This window comes from Eurosta solidaginis, chromosome 3 (genome assembly GCF_040869045.1).
Source record: "Eurosta solidaginis isolate ZX-2024a chromosome 3, ASM4086904v1, whole genome shotgun sequence".
NCBI classification, from domain to species: Eukaryota; Metazoa; Arthropoda; class Insecta; order Diptera; family Tephritidae; genus Eurosta; species Eurosta solidaginis.
The window spans coordinates 174,237,287-174,261,935 of NC_090321.1; the positions used below are offsets into that span (position 1 = coordinate 174,237,287).

The 24,649-nt window shown below is 38.5% G+C and overlaps 1 protein-coding gene across 1 annotated transcript in view; it reads left to right on the forward strand.

Annotated features, from left to right (window-relative positions):
• The window catches only part of 5-HT1A (5-hydroxytryptamine (serotonin) receptor 1A), a 407,259-nt gene that overhangs the window by 361,495 nt on the left and 21,115 nt on the right, over positions 1 to 24,649 (forward strand). Inside the window, exon 8 of the mRNA XM_067777162.1 lies at positions 4,984 to 6,045. Coding sequence (XP_067633263.1) covers positions 4,984 to 6,000 — 1,017 coding nt within the window. The 3' untranslated portion in view covers positions 6,001 to 6,045. The remainder of the gene's footprint in view (positions 1 to 4,983; positions 6,046 to 24,649) is intronic.

Genomic DNA, 24,649 nt, shown 5'->3' on the forward strand with positions numbered 1-24,649 from the left:
TATGCCGTTACGAATTACCGTTATGCGAACAAAGTTAATATACTCTGCGAGCTCTGCTCAGCTGAGTATAAAAATAGGTAGGTACTTTGTGTGAGGATGCAAAGTTTCAGGTTTTTTGTGGTCTGCGTGTAAAAACTATGACTACGAATCACGTATTTCAACAATATATGACGTAAACGTAACTATTTGATGAAATTTGGTGAATTCGTAAGCTTCTAGCCGTAAAAAAGTGGCAAAAATTACAGTTTATATGGGGTATATAATATATATACCACCGATCTCTATGATTTTTTCAGACAACAATATATGCTATATACGTAAGCAATCGGTGAAATTTGAAGCTTATAACTGTTAAAATGGGGTAGAAATTGCGAAAAATTTCTTATCTGAACAATCGGTTCTAGGGGATATATACTATATATACAAACAGACAGACGGACATGGCTGCTCTTCATCCTGATTATTTCGGTATACTTAATGGTGGGTCTATCTATTTTCCTTTAAGGACTTACAATTTTGGGTTTCACTTGGTGACAAAGTTGCTAGCAAAAATGATGTCCTGTCCACATGTCCTTTTTTGGAGCATCAATTAATTGAGGTCTCTTTTTGTTTAAGTATTTTCATTAGTAATAGGAGGAGAGAAATATCAGAGTGTCGGTAAATGTGGCTTTGCCAATATTTTCAATATAAAGGCTGCTTTAGAAATTGATAAAGTGGTGCAACTATCACAAGGCTCATAGCTGGTTGTCTTGTCTTTTTTGAGAAGGCAAAATTTCCGACTCTGTTGATGCGATCTATGCCAATAGCATCTCAAACTTAATTTGGTCCCAGATGAATTCCAGAAGTCTATTCAAATCCTGATGCAGCTGGTAATGTTGCTCCGCCTCATTTCACACTACCGAATAAGGTTTTCAAGGAAACCCAATTTAGGCCTTCTGCCATAGCGGCTCCTTACTTTCACTTATTTTTTAGAAATAGGCAAAATATTGTTAGGTGTCTATTGTCTTCTAATGGGTCTCTCTCAGGTTTGGAGAGTCGAAAAAACTTCTCGTTAGGGAACTTAACTGGTCTAAGGCCGCAAAACTCTTTCGCAAAATAAAGTTTTGATAAGATTTCATTCCCTATTACCCGGCGCGTTGTTACCATTTTTTTTAGTTAAAACTTATGCTGTGGACTTTTATAACTCACTCCTACTGTCCTTTCCGTGTCACTACTCTACCTCACTATCCCTCTACCCTTCACCTTACTCTTTCTCTCATTCTGCCTCTGTTTCACACTATCCCTCCACTTTTTTGCTTATTGCTTTGGCTTTCGTTGCCTCCCTCCCGTTCTTTTTCATTTACTTTTTATTATACTTTCCTCATCCCGCTTCGGTGCCACTGTTTATATACCTTTTTCTCCCTTTTAAACGATAAACAGGATATTTCTAATACATTTGTTCCCAGACCACTTTCTTGGAAAAAGGTGTCTATTTATCAAGCCATACCTTCCTCTATTTTTCACTTTTCACTCTCCTTTTATCCACCTTAATCTCTTTCTCCCTTTCCTTGACTTTATTCCCAGTCTTCTATCTCTTTCTCTACCTCACTCTCTACCCTGTTGGTCTAAAGTTAACAATGTTCTGTAAAAGCTACAGATTTTCCATCAATCTAACTGAATTTTCTGTAAAGAAAACTGATTTCATTGATCACTTCAACAGCGGACAACTTTTAATATTATGCAAACATATCAGCCAATTTAAAACAGAAACTTACGCTCACGGCGCTCACTACAATGTTCTTATGGTCATGGTACAGAAACCACCGGGACGGTGCCTTCATATTTCATGCCGACTCCGAACGACATCTGCAAGTCAGATGAATTTTCACTGTGAAGCTTTTCATGGCAGAAATACTTTTGGAGTGTTTGCCAAATCACTTTCGAGGGGCGGCCCCGATTAGAAAAACTTTTTATACCTTTCATGAACATGAAATGGTATATTAACTTTGGTCCGATGTTTGTAACGTTGAGAAATATATAAGATAGACTCACCATTAAGTATACCGAATTGATCATGGCGACGAACTGAGTTGATATAGCCATGTCCGTCTGTCCGTCCGTCTGTCTGTATGAACGCAAACTAGTCCCTCAAATTTTGAGATATCTCAATGAAATTTTTATATCTCCCATACAACCGACCGTAGAACCGAGATAAGACGATTTTGGTCATTCCTGCCGCAATTTAAAAAGTATAAACGTGAAGCTCGGTGATATGTATTCTAATATATCATAGAAGATATCCTGAAAGAATCACTTTGAGCGGAGCTATTCATAGTTAGTTGGCGGCCACCGTGGTGTGATGGTAGCGTGCTCCGCCTACCACACCGTATGCCCTGGTTTCACACCCCGGGCAAAGCCACATCAAAATTTTAGAAATAAGGTTTTTCAATTAGAAGAAAATTTGTCTAAGCCGGGTCGCCCCTCGGCAGTGTTTGGCAAGCGCTCCGGGTGTCTTTCTGCCATGAAAAGCTCTCAGTGAAAACTCATCTGCCTTGCAGATGCCGTTCGGAGTCGGCATAAAACATGTAGGTCCCGTCCAGCCGATTTGTAGGGAAAATCAAGAGGAGCACGACGCAAATTGGAAGAGAAGCTCGGTCTTAGATCTCTTCGGAGGTTATCGCGCCTTACATTTATTTATTTTTTATTTATAGTTATATCCCATACAACCGATCGTTCAGATAGAAAGATTTTTGGCCATTTCTCCCTTAATTTAGAAAGTATAAACGTGAAACTCGGTGATATATATATTAATATATCATAGAAGATTTTCTGAAAAAGTCACTTTGATCGGAGCTATATATAGTATATATCCCATACAACCGATCGTTCAGATAGAAAGATTTTTGACAATTTCTCCCTTAATTTCCAATATAAAAACGTTAAAGTTTGTGATATTTATTCTAATATATCATAGAAGATTTCCTGAAAAAATCACTTTAATCGGAGATATATATAATATATATCCCATACAACCGATCGTTCAGATAAGGGGGCTTTTTGCCATTTTTTATTTTATATTTATCTTAAAAGTCGTTTAGGTATGTACATCTGTTCACTATATATTTCTTATCTTATACCGATTATTTGGAGATTACGAACGGGATAAGATTATTGTTCAGCCCCATTCATGAAAGGTATGAAGTCTTCGGCACAACCGAAGTCCGTCCTTACTTGTTTCTATTTGTAAAACTTGTGTTTTAATTTTGATGCTACTTTGTCCGGGAGTTGAGCGCAGGACTTTCAGTGTGGTAGTGGAGCACGCTACCGCACACCACGGTGGCAGTGGCATAAATAGTTGTTTGTTAACAGAGCAGAGCTAGGCGGCCACTGTGGTGTGATGGTAGCGTGCTACGTCTACCACACCGAAAATCCTGGGTTAAAGGCCTGGAAAAACCAACAACAAAAGTTTTTTTCGGGGCGGTTCGTCCTGCAAATGTATTTATTTATTTTTTTAAAGCTGTGGCTTACTTTGATGAACTTTCTTTTTTGATTTGACTGTTGATACACTAAATTTGTGCAAAGTTGATTCAACAGCTATTTGCGATAGATAAAAACTTACAAAAAAATCAGTGGAATTGACCCGTAGCTTGGTTGATTTTACTAGAGTTTTTGTTTCAGTGTACAAAACTTAAAACTAAGTTGTTTTCGAGGTCGTTTCTTATGAATTTGAAATTTGTATAAACAAAATTAGATTGGCGGATGCAAAATGGCGGACGATTTTAAATAAATAACGCATGAACTTAATTTTAGTATAAGGGCAGTTTTGAGATCGCTCATCACGAATCAAAAGTATTTTTTTTTTATATTTCCACACAGGGGATAAAATTTTTATATATTTATATTAAACAAAAAATTGCCAGCACAAAAATTTTACAACACATTGAAAAATTGCACCTTATATTTAGCCAAATAAATTATTGTAGTAGAATTAAATAAATTGTGCATTTATCTGCATATCAAAAAACCCGAAATATTCGGTTGAAAGGTTTGTGATTTTGTTGAAAAATATTTCATGGCTAGCAAGGGTCCTGAAGGCCTGGTCATATTGAAGCTACTTGCATCTAAATATATTGCTTTCTTTTTGTAAAATGAAGAATTAGAACTTAAATATTGGACTTGGCCTGGAGCAATGTGAACATTTTTTCTAGGGCCTTAAAACCCCAGTCCCAGCTAAATTTATAATTTTGGATCGTTTTGTCGGGTGCGATTAGAAGCATGAGGAGAAAGAGAAGAAGAAAAACATTTGACTTCTTTTAAAGGTCACTTTTATAATCTTTGATTTAATCGTCTATTCATTTACTACATTAGTAAAATTTAATGAGTTTGAGACGTATTGCACAATAATTTCTTTTTTTAAATTTTTGTATTTTTATTATTATGGAAAAACTGAAAGGAGTTAAACATACTGGCTGACATACGTCTCAAACTCATTAAATTTTACGGAGATCCTTTTTATATAGAATTTATAAATCCTAAAAAAAATGTTAAAATTACTCGCTCAATGGCTAAACTTATTGAACAAACTTTCATTAAAATTATAATATTTATCGACTAAAAGCAATATAAACAAATTCTTCGATTTTTCCTGCAGAGCTAACCTTGAAGTTTGAATTATTCCTTCGAAACGCCCATTCAATTAGCTAATGACAAAAAATATGGTAAAAATAGGTTTTTGCGAGATTTTTTTCCGCTTTTGAGCCACTGTTCGCCTCTTTTTTAAGAACGACTTGAATAAGTATGCCCATAACTTTCCTTAAGTTTGTCATTCGATGAATATTTAATTTATTTTCTTAGAATTGTCCAACGACTGCTATACCCCTGTACACATTTTATCTACTCAAACAATTTGACCCACCCTAATGTGCATATGCATAACTGTGTAGCTGTTAATATCGTAATTGATTTTAAAGCCATACAACTTTGTTTTTATGCGTTTTTTTGCAGAATCCTACCATGTCGATAAGCCAAATATCGACTGTGTCCCACCTGGTGGCGTTGGCTAATCAACAGCATGCAGTAACCAAAACTTCACCATCAGCACCCGAACAACAACAACAACAAACAGAGCAACACCAACACAACTATAAGGACATTAGCAATAAAAATTCAGGCCAAATCATTACAACCTCAGATGTAGCAATAACAACAAATATAACAACAATAATAGAAAATAATAAATTGCCATTGCCAGCGACTACCAAAGTGTGCATTGTTGTACCAAACGATAGTAACGGTATTAATACCACGCTACCCGTGATTAACGGTGGCACTCAAACAATTGGTGTCGTCAATGGAACTGCCGAAGTACTTGAAGATCCTCAGCTACAGCAGCAATTACAACAAGTACATGAAGAAACAGACACAACAATAACAACGTCGACTATAGTAGGCAAGACAACTGGAGCCCCACCACCTGCCGCCTGTGCTTCCAATGCCACCACAATCACTTCCATATCGGCGTTATCACCACAAACACCAACAACCGCAGCCATTACCACTAATAACGTAGGTGACGAACAATTACATCCATTGGCGCCTACAGCGTCGACACCAATGACTGCCCCATCCTCCTACCAATTAACGCCTACACCTAAACAAAAACATTCACAACAACAACAACAACCATTATCGAGCATAGCAAATCCCGTACATAAGGTGTCAAAACGTAAAGAAACATTGGAAGCGAAACGTGAACGAAAAGCGGCCAAAACTTTAGCCATCATTACCGGTGCCTTTGTTATCTGTTGGTTGCCATTCTTTGTGATGGCGCTGCTTTTGCCACTGTGTGACACTTGCGAGATTAACGATGGCATAGCGTCGGTATTTCTTTGGTTGGGTTATTTCAATTCAACGTTGAATCCTGTGATTTACACGATATTCAGTCCGGAATTTAGACAAGCGTTCAAACGAATTCTCTTTGGCGGCCATCGACCGGTGCATTATCGTAGTGGAAAGATTTAAATGATTGCGTTTGGCCAAGATTGGCGCCTGGAGCGTCAATATACAGTAAGTTAATTGGATAGTTGTTTTTGTTTTATGTATCTACGTGCCTATCTCAAGTATGTATATTTATAAAAGGTCAAACCAACTTGACAATAACAGGTTTTAGCAGCCTTGTAGAAGTGAGCCACTATTTAACAACAAATTAAAAACAAGTAAGGACGGGACTGTCTTCGGCTGTGCTGAAGACTTCATACCATGCATGAATGGGGCTGAACAATAATCTTATCCCGTTCGTAATCTCCAAATAATCGGATGTATAAAATAAGAAATATATAGTGAACAGATGTACATACCTAAACGATTTTTAAGATAAATATAAAATAAAAAATGGCAAAAAACCCCCTTATCTGAACGATCGGTTGTATGGGATATATATTATATACAGCTCAGATCGAAATGATTTTTACAGGAAATCTTCTATGATATATTAGAATAAATATCACCAAGTTTAACGTTTTTATATTGGAAATTAAGGGAGAAATTGCCAAAAATCTTTCTATCTGAACGATCGGTTGTATGGGATATATACTATATATAGCTCCGATCAAAGGAATTTTTTCAGGATATCTTCTATGATATATTTGAATATATATCACCGAGTTTCACGTTTATACTCTCTAAATTGCGGCAGGAATGACCAAAGTCGTCTTATCTGAACGATCGGTTGTATGGGAGATATATGTATAGTGGTCCGATCCTACCGAATCGGACAAATGTCTAATATAATACAAAAATACATCCTTGTGCCAAATTTCATTGAGATATCTCAAAATTTGAGGGACTAGTTTGCGTTCAAACAGACAGACGGACGGACAAGCGGACATGGCTATATCAACTCAGTTCGTCGCCCTGATCAATTCGGTATACTTAATGGTGAGTCTATCTTCTATATTTCTCAACGTTACAAACATCGGACCAAAGTTAATATACCATTTCATGTTCATGAAAGGAGCACCTATCTCGGTTTTGCGACAACTAATGCCAAATGGGAGCACAAATGGAGATTAAGTCATCTTACATCTGTCCCTCGAAGCTCATTAGAGGCCTCCCCTGAGCCGCAATGCATTTCTCAGCCTTGTGGCTTTCGTCTAACCATGGTAATATTTGCGTAAAGCTCATACAGCTCACTCTTAAACCTTTTTCGTTACAGACTGCCGATAACACGGACAGTAACAGAGTACTCTTTTGGCCATTTGTCTCAAGCCCAGATTATGTCGGAATAGTTCATCCCTATCCGCGAAGTTGGTATTATTGCTCAATTCCATTTAACATAACTTCATAAGCTTTATTGAAGATTCAAACTTCATACATAGCATCATAGAAGACACTCATTTTAGCGCTTTGAAGTCGACAAAAAAGATAATTCATTCACTGAACGTGAATCCTTTCCACGAGTTTAAAAACTAGTTAAGCTTCAGTCGCATTTTGTATGCAAAACTAAGGCATGACGTGACTGAATGCGTTTGTAACACTTCAACCATCGTAGGAGTGCGGGTTCGATCCCACTCCCGTGAAAAAAGGTTTTGAAGAGATTTACAAGGTATAATCGAAAGAGCTGTCACCTTGTCCGTCCCGATGTCACGTTGTTTAAAAATGTTTCCCACATTATTAAATAAATTATAAAATAAAAAATTGTTTCAAATAAATGTTTTCATACATCTAAAGCAATGTGGGCAATCCCTGCTTAATTCATACAAATGTAACTGAGATATTCAGCGCTGCTTGCGAGATCGCCTTTATTATACTCAGCTGAGCAGAGCTCAAAAAGTATATTAACTTTGTTCGCATAACGGTAATCCGTAACGGCATAAAATAATCGAGATAGATATAGAATTCTATATATGTAGCAAAATGATCTGGACGAAAAAAGAAATTCATTTAGCCATGTCCGTCCGTCCGTCCTTAACACGATGAAATTTGGTATGTAGGTTCCTGGGCGCTCATCTCAGATCGCTATTTAAAATGAACGAAATCGGACTATAAACACGCCCATTTTTTCGATATCGAAAATTTCGAAAAACCGAAAAAGTGCGATAATTCATTACCAAAGACGGATAAAGTGATGAAATTTGGTAGGTGGGTTGACCTTAAGACGCAAAATAGAAAATTAGTAAAATTTTTGACAATGGGCGTGGCACCGCCCACTTTTAAAAGAAGGTAATTTGAAAGCTTTGCAAGCTGTAATTTGGCAGTCGTTGAAGATATCATGATGAAATTTGGCAGGAACGTTACTACTATTGTGTGCCAAATAAAAATTAACAAAATCGGGTGACGACGCCCACTCTAAAAAAAAAATTGTTTAAGTAAAATTTTAACAAAAAATTTAATATCTTTACAGTATATAAGTAAATTATGTAAACATTCAACTCCAGTAATGATATGGTGCAACAAAATACAAAAATAAAAGAAAATTTCAAAATGGGCGTGGCTCCGCGCTTTTTCATTTAATTCGTCTAGAATACTTTTAATGCCATAAGTCGAACAAAAATTTACCAATCCTTGTGTAAGGGCATAGCTTCTATGACGATAACTGTTTTCTGTGAAAATGGGCGAAATCGGGCTATGACCACGCCCACTTTTTCGATATCGAAAATTTCGAAAAATGTAAAAAATGCCACAATTCTATACCAAATATGAAAAAAGGGATGAAACATGGTAATTGAATTGGTTTATTGACACAAAATATAACTTAAAAAGGGAGCGTGTCATTATTCTGTATTACATAATTTTGGGTGACAAAATTCTGTAAATTGCAAAAAAATTCTGCTCGAACAATATTCTGCTTTTTTAAAATTCTGCTTTTTAAAATTCTGCTTTTTCAAAATTCTGCATGTTTAATTCTGGAAGTCAAAATTCCGGAATTATGGCATGGCGTAGCCGGTGTTGGATCGGCTAAGGGTTATTTTTTTAAAGTGCGGCCAAAGGCCGCCTACGCAGAAAGACATCACCGTGGCGGTAGCCACGGTTATACCACACTCCCGGACTTGGCATGGCGTAGCCCAGGGTTATTTTTTATAAGCGCGGCCGAAGTCCGCCTATGCAGAAAGGTGATCTACGCAGAATTACTGTGCATGGCGCACTTTTTCAAGATAATTACATGACCTCTTTAACATTGTTAACATTATATTTTAATACAGAATTTTGTAATACAGAATTTTGAAAGCAGAATTTTAGAAAGCAGAATTTTAGAAAGCAGGATTTTAAAAAAAGCAGAATTTTGTTTTTAGAATTTTGTACATACAGAATTTCGACAACAATCCAAAAAAAACCTTGTAAAATGGGTGTGACACCTACCATATTAAGTAGAAGGAAATGAAAAAGTTCTGCAGGGCGAAATCAAAAGTCCTTGGAATCTTAGCAGGAATACTGTTCGTGGTATTGCATATATAAATAAATTAGCGGTACCCGACAGAAGATGTTCTGGGTCACCCTGGTCCACATTTTGGTCAATATCTCGAAAACGCCTTCACGTATACAACTAAGGGCCACTCCATTTTAAAACCCTCATTAGTACCTCTAATTTGATACCCATATCGTACAAACACATCCCAGAGTCACCCCTGGTCCACCTTTGTGGCGATATCTCAAAAAGGTGTCCACCTATAGAACTAAGGCCCACTCCCTTTTAAAAGGCTTCTTAATGCCTTTCATTTGATACCCATATCGTACAAACACATTCTAGAGTCACCTCTGGTCCACCTTTATAGCGATATCCCGAAATGGCGTCCACCTATAGAACTATGGCCCACTCCCTTTTAAAAAACTCTTTAATACCTTCCATTTGAAACCCATGTCATACAAGCACATTCCAGGGATACCCTAGGTTCATTTTGCTAAATGGTGATTTTCCTTATATTGTCTCCAAAGCTCTCAGCTGAGTATGTAATGTTCGGTTACACCCGAACTTAGCCTTCCTTACTTGTTTTTGTTTTGCAAAGCAATCGCCGCATTCTCTTTAGCAACTCTTCGCTTCAATGTTTAAACAGATCGGCTGGTAGTCCGTCGTTATCCAGCGCCTTGTTAGATTTTAGCCAGGACGTTGCCATTCTCACCTCTTCATATTATGATAGTGCAACGTATATTCCATCATCAGGCAGTAGGGTATCGGGTGCCTCATCTCCCTTGCTTTCTAGCAATGAGGATAAGTCTTCCCTCCACAACTTAAGCACCCACGTTCTTCTGTCTCACTTCTCTCTTCCCTCCACATGTCAAAATTTAATAAAACTGTTTGCTTTTTGAAGCGACGCGCGAGGCTACGAATGCCGAATCTCGCTTCGCTTTCTGTACATCAAGCCTAATGCGCCTCTAACCAAAGATAACTCCGCCGGTGCTTTTCATCTTCTTGCGTTTTATAATATCCTGCTAAACCAAATTTTTGGAAGCTCTGACCTAATTTTATTATACACTTATATGAAATTCTTTTAGCCATTTTTTTTTTGTTACTTCCGGTACTAAAGCACAATTTCAAGTGATGCGGAAACTCAAGTTTATTTGGCTCTTAACCAAAAGTAAGTTTGCACAGATGAAAGAAAAATTATTTCCCTAAATTTCAGAAGTGGAAGAAAGAAGAAGGAAAGCGTATTTGAAGCGGAAAATGAATGCAAAATATTTGTTAAATGGCATTTACGGATGGCGCCAAATCATTGATAGCCATTTGCTGCAGGCGCATTTCTGCAGTAATTGTTTCTAAGTAAATAAAGTTCAGTTATGTTTTAAATAAATAATTTAGTTATCTGTTGTTTTCAGTTTCAGTTTTAGCACTGCTGAGCCGATATAAACATATGTGACTCGGCCTATGGAAAGGTGGCTTATGACTAAAAAAAGAAATTGCGAGCAGTTTTTCTTTTGCATTATGAACAGTCATTCCCAAAAGGCAAGCAAAGCACAAACCAGTTTCTGACCGATATTTTGGCTCCATTGCCATCGAAAAATCTAGACAAATAGCTATCGGTACACTGGTGAACGAATCCACATTGTATGTATATCCGGATCTCTTCATACTGCTCGTACTGCTGAGGAGAGCGATGTTTACGTTAGATTCAGTTGAATGATAGCTACCTCGGTAGGAGAAATTCACTTGCAAATGAAGGTCCATGGTGATATTATATAATGTAAAGAATATTCACATCACTAAGTGATACTAGCAACCCTAATCCGATACTAAGCAGCCACTTGTACGTACGTAAACAAATCAATCACCATTTACACATGTACATAAAAGGCAGCAGAGAGATACTCACCATCAGCCGACGTAGTACTCACATATACACACACATATGGCTATGCGAGAGACTATAAACTAAAAATATACATGTACATACATATATGGCTGGTAACCAAGCATGAAGTTCGCGAAGTTACTAGACCTTAGAAGGGATGGGTGGAAGAGGCAACGGAGAGTGTAAATGCAGCGAGAGCTGAGTAGTCAGGAATCAGTTTGATTTAAACACGCTATCAGTTGCGAAGTGAAATTTAATTCTGAAGAATAATTGTACTACTCCAAACGTAGTCTAATAAAGACCATTTTTCAATACAGAATATTGGAGTGATTTATTCAACAGTTTAGCGATTCGAACGTTAGCAGAAGGTTGAAAATAAGCAGAAATACCCTAAATTCGTTACAATAATATAACGGTGACGTAAGCTTTACGTATAGAAATAATAGTGGTGTAGAAAATATATTATTCCCAGTAAGACCCAACCATGGATGAATTCTCTGGAAATCCAAGTGAACCGAGATCGGAATACTTTCGCCTAGTTTTGGCTACAGTAGAATAGTCAAGCATAAAGTTACTCGATGAATCCACCTCATAATCTTCCATATAGCTGCACCAAGAAAATTTGTTTTTGGTATTTTAAGATACACCGAACTCCATATTCCCTAGCTTCCACTTTTGATACAGTTGAATCCATGCTGACTAGGAAATCTGCCTGACAGTTGCCAGCAATTCTGCTTGGCCCAGATGATCCCAATCTTAAAACAAATCGATGCAATGGCTAGGGATCATCTATCATGAAATCAGCGGTTTTCGATAGGAAAGACATGATCGTCAAAGTACACTTTATTTTAAGCGAGAGCCAAACGGCAATCAAATCTCTTAACTCTTACTCCTTCAATTCTGAACTTGCGCTTAACTGTCACCGAGCTATTGAGGAGATGGCCCAACGGTACTCAGTATACCTTACATGGGTCCTGGGAACTTATTAGGCAAGGCACGACAAAGCGGATTCTTCCTTACAAAGAACGCTAAGGTAAGCCCTTTGACATATATAAGCCAGTGCTAAAAGAGTACATCTACTGTCAAGCTAACCTGCCCAAAATGGGATTTGAAGACATCCCGTCACGTTTACACCCTAATTAGGGATACAATTTGTAGAAGGACTAACTCGACAGTGCCTTACCTTGCCCACCAACATGCAGAAAGACTAGGAGCACTCTATTGTCGATGCGGAACGAGTTGTAAAGACGACGAAAAGGAGGAAACGGTGAAAAACCTTGTTCAACTGACCGGCGTTAAGGGGTGAAAGACCGCGCCGTAGGTCCTCGAAACTGTGCGACACTGGCGTATGTGTGTCTTTGCCGCAGACACTTCAACCTAACACAGCCTAGTGACTAGATAAATGAAGCGCTCTCAGACCATTTTAGTGCATGTCACAGTTTAACTTAGGGCTTTAATAGCCACTTAGTTGTCCGGGTAGACATTAAATTTCCTAACTGTTGTGGCGTTGGATGGTATCCTTAATCACGACAGCTTCCCATTGGAAGACGCTACAGTGATCAGGAAGCTTAACCTTGAACATCGAGCTTCTTACAGAAAATCCCAGCCTCCGTACATTCCATTTAAACTCCGACCTATTCTAACCTAATGGCAAGCATACCAAATAAAGGCTTTTACGGTTGCTATTTATATTTTGAGCCTTGGCAAAACTAATTGTTTGCCGGCGCCATCTGTCGTTTTCAACTGAAAGTTTGACGTTTTTAAGCATAACCTTCTTCAGAAAATTTTGACATTTCAGCACAACTTGTGTTGTTAACAGTAACTTAAAAATTGTAAAAATGGAATTAACTCGTGAAAATTTTCGTGTGATAATTTTTTACGACTTTCGACGTGGATTATCCAGACAAGAGTGCTTTGAACAACTTACTTCCACTTTTGGTGATGAATCTCCATCCTTAGCCACTGTGAAACGCTGGTATAACGAATTCCATCGTAGCCGCCGTTCACTCAGTGAAGAAAGTCGTGAAGGTCGTCCAAAATGAGTTGTTGTGCAACAAAACATTGACGCTGTGCGCGAACTTATATTGCAAGATCGTCGTACAACTTATCGTGAGATTTAGGCATCCCTGGGTATTAGTATGACGAACATCAATAAGATATTGCATGAACATTTAGCTGTGAAAAAAATTTATCCGCGTTGGATCCCGCATAATTTGACAAAAGCTCAAAAAGATGCTCGTGTCAATTGGTGCAAAGAAATGCTCAAGAAATACAATCGCGATGCATCAAAAGCTGTATTAACATCTACACAGGTGGCGAATCTTGGATTTATGCGTATGAACCCGAAAAAAAACAGGAATCCACAGTATGGGTCTTCCAAGATGAGCCAAATCCGACAAAAGTGATTCATGCGCGAAGCACTTCGAAGCAAATGCTCGCCTGTTTCTTCAAAATAACTGGACATGTGGCTACCGTGCCATTAGAGCAACAAAGAGCGTTGAATTCCGAATGGTACACAACCATTTGTTTACCAGTAGTGCTTGGCTAAATACGGAAGAAGAAGCGGCAGCTAAGGATCATTATTCATTATGACAATGCCAGCTCTCACACATCGGCTGAAACAACCGTCTATTTGACTGGCCAAAACGTCGAATTAATGAGTCACCCTCCGTACAGCCCTGATTTGGCGCAAAATGCCTTCTTTTTATTTCCGCAAATCAAGAACAAATTGCGTGGCCAACGTTTTTCGGCGCCTGAAGAAGCCGTTGATGCATTCAAAAACCATGTTTTGGAGATACCTCAATGGGAGTGGAAAAAGTGCTACGAAAATTGGTTTGAACGCATGTAAAAGTGTTTTGATTATCATGGAGAAAACTTCGAAAAACAATAATTATAATAAATTACTGTATTTTCATTATTAGGCTCAAAATATAAATAGCAACCCGTATATCCACTTGTTTATCAAAGTAGACATTGCCGGGGCTTTCAACAATGTTTCTAAATGGGCGATTATTGATGGTCTTAATTACATTTAAGTACATACAGCCTTAACCAGATGGATCGGCTGTATGTTAAATTGCAGGAAGATTACATCATAATGGGGATTATATGAGGCCACGAAATCAGTGGACAGGGGCACGCCACAGGGAGGGGTCCTATCACCTCTGCTGCGGACGCTGGTCATCAACCAACTGATCAGGCGTTTCGATGAGGGACCCGTAAAACTTGCGGCTTACGCAGATGATGCTGCAAAAGTGCCTTTCAACGATTAGCTCTTTGATGGATCGGGCGCTTCGGGATATTCATACCTGGGCATCTAGTGTCGGGTTGACAGCCAATGCAGAGAAGACGGTTATGGTCTCAAATTGGACCAGACCTAAGTTAGAAGGGGTGACCCTACATTTGAAACCTTGAACAAAAAATATTTAGGAATCATTTTAGACAGTAAACTGTCATGCAAAGTCAACGTGGAGGAGAAGGCGAAGAAGGCCTCAACGGCACTTTATGCATGCAAAATAATGCTGGGGTGTACGTAGGGTTTTTCGCCCCCTCTTTCCCATTGGGTTTTAACAGCGATTGTAAACCCTATTCTATACTATGAAGTACCTGATTTGGTGGAAAGCCACACAAAAAACAACCTACCTCAAAAAATTAGAGGGGGTATGCAGACTATCAATGCTTAACATTTTGGGAACCCTGAAAACAACCCCGACGGCTGCACTGTATGCCACTCTGTACATTCCACCTGTAGACCTGGTAGCAAAGAACATAGCGTTAACAACTTCAAGCAGGCTCAGTGCCTCGGGTGCTTAAATGGCGGACGAGGCGATACATGTGTACACAGACGGTTTCAAAGTAGGGGAAGGAGTAGGGTCTGCGATGTACTGTGCTTATCCGGAAATAAATAGATCCTACAAGCTGCCAGATTACTGTAACGTTTTCCAAGCGGAAATATTGGCCGGAACCAAATCTGTAGAAACACTGCAAAAGAATAGCTTAAACTGCAACCGTGTTAACTTTTATATTGATAGGTAAGCAGCAATTAAGGCAAGGGAGAAGCATATGTACATCTATATTGTCTCCCAGGGCATATGGTAATAGATGGGAATGAAAAATCTGATGAACTAAAAGGGGGCGCACCTCTTAAGGCGCTTAGACTAACAAAGTGGCTTCTATCATTAAAAAGAGAGGACTGTATACTCATGACGGGTATTCTGACTGGACACTGCATTCTGGCGTCACACGCCTTTGAATTAGGCTCGGTCAGTGATAGCAGATGTAGGAAGTGCGGGTTGGAGGAGGAAACGATCGAGCACGTTTTGTACTCGTGCCCTGCGCTTGACAGGCTAAGTCTCCAGAAAGTTTCTAGTATTTCCCAAGATGACGGAGTTAGTTTATAACATAGGTCCTAGTTTTGATGGGGCTTTTCAGTTTGATCGTTAAAACAAACTTCTGGTAACACTACGGACTCATTCAGTCTATGAGAGGTCCACATGGGCCGACCAGTTCAACCTAACCTATCAAAGTAGGTATTAAGTTCCCTAGACGTGGTAGCGCTGGATATTATTTTTAATCAGGGCATTCCTATTGGAATATGCTATAGCAATTAGACAGCTTAACCTTGCGAGCGAATGACTGATGTAAAGCTTGAATAGGGACCAACTGCCGACACACAATGGCGATGGATGGATTTTGGACCTTTACCCTTTTTCAAGGCTTCTTTAACCTCTGCACTCAAGAAAGCGAACGTCCGAATTTTCATGTTTGTGTAGCTTTGTCCGCTGGCGCTTCAGAATAAAATTTCGGCTAAATAGCTTAACGGTGGTTCCGATGCGATCCTACGTCTCGTCTTTGTCCTTTCTCCTATTTCTTATTGAGTAGTCGTACATTTTTAAAGCATAGCTTGGCGTATTTGATCATACTCTGTTTTGGCAAGAAAGATTCGTTCGAACCGCCGTTATTATACATACGTGGCAGATTAGCGCAAGCCTTTCTCCCGTCACCGCAGTCTATAGTTGCGGCAGGCTCCAAAGTTGTTTGTGCATTGTTAGCAGAACCGTTTGATTTTCACGCCAAACTTGCAAACAAATAACTCCGAGCTCGACCCAAACTTCCCACAAAACTTCTATTTACAAAATTGAGAGAAGATATATTCCAAGCTTATCTAAAGCTAGCGCAGGTACATTAGTTGGATGGCCACCCGGACCGACGATTGATTAAAAGACCTATTGCAAAGAGCTGCCCCAATATTTCGTACTTAGGTTAGGATTTACCATAATAAATAAGGTTCAGCTTAATAGCAACCCTCTACAGAGTAAAGCTGGTGCTGGGCTATACTCAAAGCGTTTACGGATCAAGCAGTCTTACAAGCTTCCTGACTTTTGAAGCGTCCTCCAGGAAAAAGGTATATGCCAGAGATAAAGCGTCTAGCATGCTCCAGACAAGACTGTCTCAGTAACCAGTGCAACAAATTTTTTTGTCAGCGAGGCACTTGCGTCCGTATGGCATCTCAATGTCTTCCTTTGCTCAGGCAAGGTTCTAAAATGAATATAAACGAGGTGCACGAGGTGGTGAAAGCCAACTATCTGCAGAAGGTGTCAGGATGAGGAGTTGATTCATCAATTTCTGAGCACTCGGTTTTCCTTCAGTCAGGAGGAGATGTGGAAGGTGGGCCATTTGCTACTACTGTTCATATAGGAAAACCAGTGGTCAATTGAAGACTAATTAGGAAGTATCAGTTGCATGAATGTGACCCCACTCGACTTTCGCAGAGGGTATTCACAATGGACAGTGTCTGGAATTCCTATGCACGTCCTCTCAATCCAATATAAGCCAACCTACAAAGAAAAATCGGAATCTTTCCAGTACATCGAACAATTCTTCTCTATCGGTTAACCAACTATTGCTCTGCAGATACTACGTTGTCAACTCAAAAAAAAAAAACCTCTTTAACACCTGCAGGCGGTAATGCATCAAAATCCTTTCTCATTGTAGCAAAATAAATCGAAGTACATTAAATGAGTAGACTTTCGTTAATTCTGTTATAAGTAAGCTCCAGTTTTTCAACCCGTCTTCCAACGGACGTTAAGTGTACTAACACGAACCAAATGCATCACATCAAGTACGTTCATCCTGTATTTACTTTTAGTACTTTCCAATATGTATTATTGCACTTTTCGTCAGACAAAGTTCAATTTCTAATCCTGACCCAACCCACACACCTCTTCAACTAGCCAGAGATAGCTGCATTGCGCTGAATTGCTATTTAGCTTAAAGTTTTTCTTTTTGGCGCCACCTTTCCCACTTTATACAATTCATGTTCATTTGCTGGTTTTTACCTTAACACTCACTTTTTCGGTCTGCACAAGCTTACACACATATTCAATTTCTTAATGCTGACAAAAAATGTTAAAATACTACTTGGATAAAAGTTAAATCATTGGGTCAAAGCACATCTGAAGGCAAAAGTAACAGTCATGCACAATGGGGTGAAATCCCGAAAATGCGATCATAATTAAACAAAATTTAGCCGCCGTGGTGTGGTTTTTGTTGCGGTAACAGTGGTGGTGTGGTGATAGCACACCGAATATCCGGGTTCACGCCTCGGGCAAAGCAACATCAAAATTTAAGAAACAAGTTTTTTCAATTAACAGAAAGTTTTTCTAAGCAGTTCTTTGGCAAGCACTCCAAGTCTATTTCTGCCACGAAAAACTTCTCAGTGAAAACTCATCTGCCTTACAGATGCCGTGCGGACTCGGCATAAAACAAGTAGGTCTCGTCCTGCAAATTTGTAGGAAAAATGAAAAGGAGCACGACGCAAATTGGAATAGATGCACGATCTTTAATCTCTTCAGAGGCTATCGCGCCTTACATTTATTTATTTTTAACCGATTACTATGAACTTCGATTAATGTGGAGCTTAAGCGTCTCTTAGTCCAGCTGCAAGGAAGATGAATTTTCACTGAGAAGCTTTTTCATGGCAGAAATACACTCGGAGTGCTCTGGCCGAAAAGAATTCAGGCGTTTGAACGAAAAGACAATAAAAATGTCCTCAGAATCATCCACAAAGAGTCGGCGCAGTCCCATGCCGATAAATGCCAGACGAACCCAGTTCTCAATGTCAAATACCCGAGACTCGCAGTTGAGGAAATCGCTCTTCCCACGGGCACGCGCATCACACTGTCACAACTTCGATCTAGATACTTTAAAAGGTTAAATTCTTACTTTTACAGAATCAATCTCGACATACGCAATGTTCAAATGTCCTGCATGTAATATGTCTTCACATGACACCAACCGTCTTTTCAATTGCAGTGCTCCAGGCTTGGGTATGACTTACCTGAACCGTTAGAGAAAACGAGTGCAACATTTTTGAAAAAGATAGATAATGTTAGTTTGAGAGGGCTTGAAGGCTTTTTGTAGATTGTAAATGCCCTAGGTGAATGCCAGATGTGAGCACATGCATCCAGCTTAATACTTCCTAATTAATACTCAACAAACTACTTCCTTTTCTTTATGACCCTAAGTAAGAGCGAAAGATCCACTTTCCACCGTAAGGACGAAGCTTGTTATTTTCTTAACTAGCATGGCCATTTGGCCCTAAATAGCACACAATCATCTCAAAGCCAGCAAGTTCATTGTCCTCGTTGTGTATTCCTCGATTTTTCCCCCAGCGATAACCCAGTTGCGTTCGTTTGGAGCGGTACGCTTCGTTTATATCCATTTCGGAACATTTCCTGGCATCTTAAGAGCAAATTCACCCCCTTTGATATTTTGTGTGTCTGTCAACAAAGATTGGCTTATGAGACAGTACTGACCTTGAATATGATAGTTAATCTCACTATGGCATAGAGAGCGCGCTTGGATGACACTAGAGCAGATCCCACACCAAGGGATTCAAGGGGCAAACCTACCTACCGAGGCGAAGGGTCACAAATATGAATGTTTCATACACTTATTTAGCAGATGAGCCTCTGGCAACCCCAATATGCTGATGGAAATACGAGGAGGGTAGGTGGGATGACCTAGACCGTTCAACGTATTCATGTTACATTGCTCCCGAGATGGTCGGTCTAGTATCTTAATGGTACTTGTTACCGGAATGTACCGGATCTATATCCGGCAAAGGACCATCAACATGTCTTTATCGCTGCAAAAAGAAGAATAAGAAGCACAGATCCAGGTCCCTTTTCCATTTTCGAGCCGTCTGTGCTAATCGTAATGTCCCTCCAAGTCAACAATTACCGTTATATAATCCGCGGCAGACTTTATGTTCGTTTGGACACCGTTAAATCATCTCCTGAGCTTTCCAATTTGCGTAGTGCTTCTTTTTTAAATTCTTCGCTACGACGGCAGCTGCAAAGCAGGTAAATTTTTACCGAGGAGCTTTTTATGACAGAAATACACTCGGAGTGATTGCAAAATCACTGCCGAGGGGCGACCACGCTTAAAAAAACTTTTTTTAATGTTCCTTTGCCCGGGACTTCAGAAGAGAAATTTCTCATTGTGCACCTTATCCTCGGCATTTTTTCTCTCTCTTTGTGTTTCAACCCCTAGTCCGTTTTGCATGTGTACTGCGGGGTACCGCAAAGTAGCACTTCCATGAGTTCACTTACCGCTGAAAGGAATTTACCTGTAATCAGTGTTATTTTGTTGTCAGCTTGTGCGACCACCCTCGTTTCTTTTGCTCCGAAGAATTCTAGGAAAAATGGGAGAAACGACAACACGCCTCCCTGAGAGGTGCCTGCCCGACATCGCCAACGACATCGCCAAAAATATCTAAAACAGTATCAAGTACGCCGGAAAGTATGCAACATTTACTTGCTAGGGTCACAAGGAATAACAACCAAACTGATATACTTTTACATATTACTTAGGTGGTTATTCTTTATGATTATATTGTAGTAAATGTAGCATACTTTTCTGCGCACTTGTTACTGTTTTAGATAATTTTGGCGATGGAGTTTAAGCGTTTGGAATTCGGGGGCGGTAGTCATTCTACATATCTAGCCCGGGATAAAGCTACGTCAACTGTAGGGACTTGATCTTCTGTAGGAAATAGTTCCTAAGGATACTTGAATCATTCACGAGCAGGGAAGCAAGAAACTTCTAGAGGTAGCCAGTAATAATGGTATACAAAACTCGCTTTCAAAGATGTACCGTAAGTTCTGTCTTCTTCGCAACTTTTCAATTTCTATGTAAACAACTAAGGAAGTCTAAGTTCGGGTGAAACCGAACATTACATACCCAGCTGTACACTTGAAATGCTGTTGTTTGTTTTGTGTGCTTTAAAGTTTTACAGGCTGCGCAATAATACATTACATATGGTTCTATTCTGAACTACTTTTTCTTCGAGTTATGGCTCCCGAAACATAGAAAATTGCTGAGTCATAAAAGGGGCAATGCCACACCCATTATTTTAAATTTGAAGTTTTTCCTATTTATTGTTATAAATTCACTTGGGGAAAGGAAATACCATTGATATAAAGTTTTTTTTTGCAAAGAAAAGCTTATTTCATTCGTTCACGACCATTTTAAAAATCTTTTATATAAAAGTGGGCGTGGTCCTTAACCGATTTCGTTAATTGTTCTTCAAAACAACCCTTATCAAAACAACCCTTATAATAAAGGCAACCTCTCTGCCGAATTTTGTCAATATCAGTCCACACGTCAAATTTCAACATTCTAGGTGTATAATTTACTAAATAATGTTTTTGTGTTTTCCAAATCAACCGGTCATTTTCATTACCAATATATTCCGCGTCCAGATAAGCGCGTGTACCAAATTTGGTGAAGATATCACAATATTTACTCAAGTTATCGTGTTAACGGACAGACGGACAGACGGACGGACGTACAAATTGTTTTTCGATACTGATGATTTTGATATATGGAAGTCTATATCTATCTCGATTCCTTTAAACCTGTACAACCAACCGTTATCCAATCAAAGATATAATACCATGTTTACAAGTATAGCTGTGTATAATAAAGGATTCGTGGACTTTGCGGTGTTTTGCGAGCACTCCGCTCCGGCCCAAATGGTATGCCTAAGGACTATGACATGGTATCCCTTGCTCCATTCTATTTAAGTCAGTAGTCGTGACGAGTTGTGCGGAAATTAATTGTAATAAATTTTTTTTTATTCTATCCCATTGTGCGATTGTGACAAATACGAGTGCTAAGCAAGTTCAATGAAGTTGCTTGTGAGATGTGAATAAATGCGATGAAATGGAATATAAATGAAAATGACCACGATAATGAGTTACCGAGTGCGGATGACAGTAGCAGCAGCGATAAAATGCAGATACAACTTTTGGTTTTCGTTTTTTTTTTTTTGCAAATTGATAGGCAAAAAAAGAAGAAAAATTATTGAAAGTGCGGGTAGCAGGCGCAAATTTCTATTATAGTTTAATATGCTAAGTGATTTTCATATTCCTTTATTTATGTTATTTATATGGAAATTTGTATATATTCATGCGACATCAAGTTTATCGTGTTATGAGGGCAAATAAGGGCATATCATATAAATCATAAGCTGCTAAAATAGATAAATATGTATGTAGGTATAATACAGTAAATTTATAGTAAACGCATACAACTGACGAGCTGACCACACGAACAATATAGATTGATTGAATTAATAATTATTCTGATTACTTTCATCTTAATAGCCGTGTTTTTTTCATCTATAGACGTTTACATACGCTTAAACTTTATATCAGGGATGCACCCTAACGTTAAGCTAATCGTTTATCAAAAAATTTCCACCGTTTGCGTTGAAATACTTCGAAATATTATCGATAAAGAAATTATAAAAATAAATTTTATCTCGTTCTTAACCGAAACGAAAAGCTTTCGTTAACGTTAAAAACGTTAACAAAAACGTGATACTTCATGTTTGAATTGTGCTGGCAATGCTATAGCCATGGTGAAGCCGTAAGGTGGTAACAGCGAGCGGACATACACACACAAACTCCATGTAATTTGTTTGCCTAATTCGTTGGTGGTAATGTCAAAAATACTCTGAGAAATGTTCGTACTGTCAAAATTCATGAAAAAAGTTGCAATCAGCTTGGCTAATGCTTTCACCTTTGATGACTCCGCCATCAATCAGCTTTGCCAGCATAGTTTGAAATTAATAATCAACATAAACGATTTGATTTCGTTTTGATATGGCAGAAAACGAACGAAATCATTTCGTTAATTTGACGTTCTTAACGTTAATAAACGAAACAAATTGACTTCGTTTCGTTTATTAACGTTAATTATCGAAACGAAATGATATCGGTTCGTTGTTTAAGCGCCAAATACACGACACGAACATTTCCGCGAACATTCCGCAATCTTTTTCGCAGCTTTGGCCATACACCATACGAACTTTGGCCGAACATTAGTTCTCTTTCAGACAGCGATGAATACGGACAACAATTGTGCTGCAGCAATATTGCTCGCTGTGGCAATTAAGCGTAAAAAAATGATGGCAAAGATTTATACATTTCAATAAATTCACTCAGAAATTTTTTATTGTCCATTTTACTTTTCCGCGCACGTCTGTTCCGTTCAGAAATTACTACGATTATGAGCTATTTCGCCATACACACACGAACAGTTCGCGCAAATGTTCGCCAAAAATTAAAATATTTTGATTTTTGGCGAACATTTGCGCGAACTGACAAACACCACCATACATGACAGAAAAGGTCGCAGAAACATGACATAACGGGAATGTTCGCTGAAATGTTCGTGTCGTGTATTTGGCGCTTTAAGCATGCCTGCTTTATATGGACTGCTAAGCGACAAACTTTAAATACACCTCTGAAATTGCTACGCATAAAATTAGTACTACTAAATTTCAATACGCATTATACTCAGATGTAACTGAAATATGTGTCTATGTTTTACCCTCTGCACTAATTCCATGTATTCTGTGCGCGCCCACTATCTATCACAACTGATTCAGATATATGTTATACACAGAAATACAACAGAGGGTTTTGTCTCCGCTTTTCGGTACACCCTGTAGCTAGTTGTTTAACCACTGCCGCTAGATGGGTCTCCTAAGCATTATCTAAGCGAGGATAGGCGTTTTTATCACGCGCAAACGAAACGTATACGCGTGTAAAAAACAAAAGACGGCTATTAATTAAGTTATTCTGTGGGTGAAAGTTGATAGAAGACTTGAGAGTAGTGGTGGCCAGCCTAACACAATGAGCGCTTTCATCAAACGCAACTGTTGATCAGTCGTTGAGTGATAACTTTCTGAACGCCACGTGGACTGTTTATACTCAGCTGAGCAGAGCTCACAGAGTATATTAACTTTGTTCGCATAACGGTAATTCGTAACGGCATAAACTAATCGAGATAGATATAGACTTCTATATATCAAAATTATCTGGGTGAAAAAAGAAATTCATTTAGCCATGCCCGTCCGTCCGTCTGTAAACACGCTAAGATGAGTAAATTTTGAGTTATCTTGGTGAAATTTGGTATGTAGGTTCGATATCGAAAATTTCGAAAAACGGAAAAAGTGCGATAATTCATTACCAAAGCAAAGAGTATATATTTGTCAAGAGGCGTCACTCGATACTTTTGTTGTTGCCAAAGCAAATTACTCGATGTTTTCTCAAGGTAGTCGTTGGTTTTTTTTATCAGATGTATTTATAAAAACGCCTTCTATACATTTTCGTGGGGTATTTGTGTTTATTTTACTGATTGTATTAAATTAATTAATTAATTCTCTTTCCAAAAATCGTAATTATGCAAAGTCACTTTACCGCATAACTATATAGGATTCAATTAAAAAAAACTAAACAAAACTTCCTTGAGAATCACATTCGACATGACAGGGTTGCTTTGGCAACAACAAAGTATCGAGTGACGCCTCTTAACAAATATATACTCTTTGACCAAAGACGGATAAAGCGATGAAACTTGGTAGGTGCGTTGACCTTATGACGCAAAATAGAAAATTAGAAAAATTTTGGACAATGGGCGTGGCACCGCCCACTTTTAAAAGAAGGTAATTTAAAAGTTTTGCAAGCTGTAATTTGGCAGTCGTTGAAGATATCATGATGAAATTTGGTAGGCACGTTACTCATATTACTATATGTGTGCAAAATAAAAATTTACAAAATCGGATAACGAACACGCCCACTTTTAAAAAAAAAATTTTTTTAAGCCAAATTTTAACAAAAAATTTTATATTTTTACAGTATAAAAGTAAATTATGTCAACATTCGACTCCAGTAATGATATGGTGTAACAAAATACAAATGTAAAAGAAAATTTCAAAATGGGCGCAACTCCGCCCTTTTTCATTTAATTCGTCTAGAATACTTTTAATGCCATAAGTCGAACAGAAATTTACCAATCCTTGTGAACGCCCA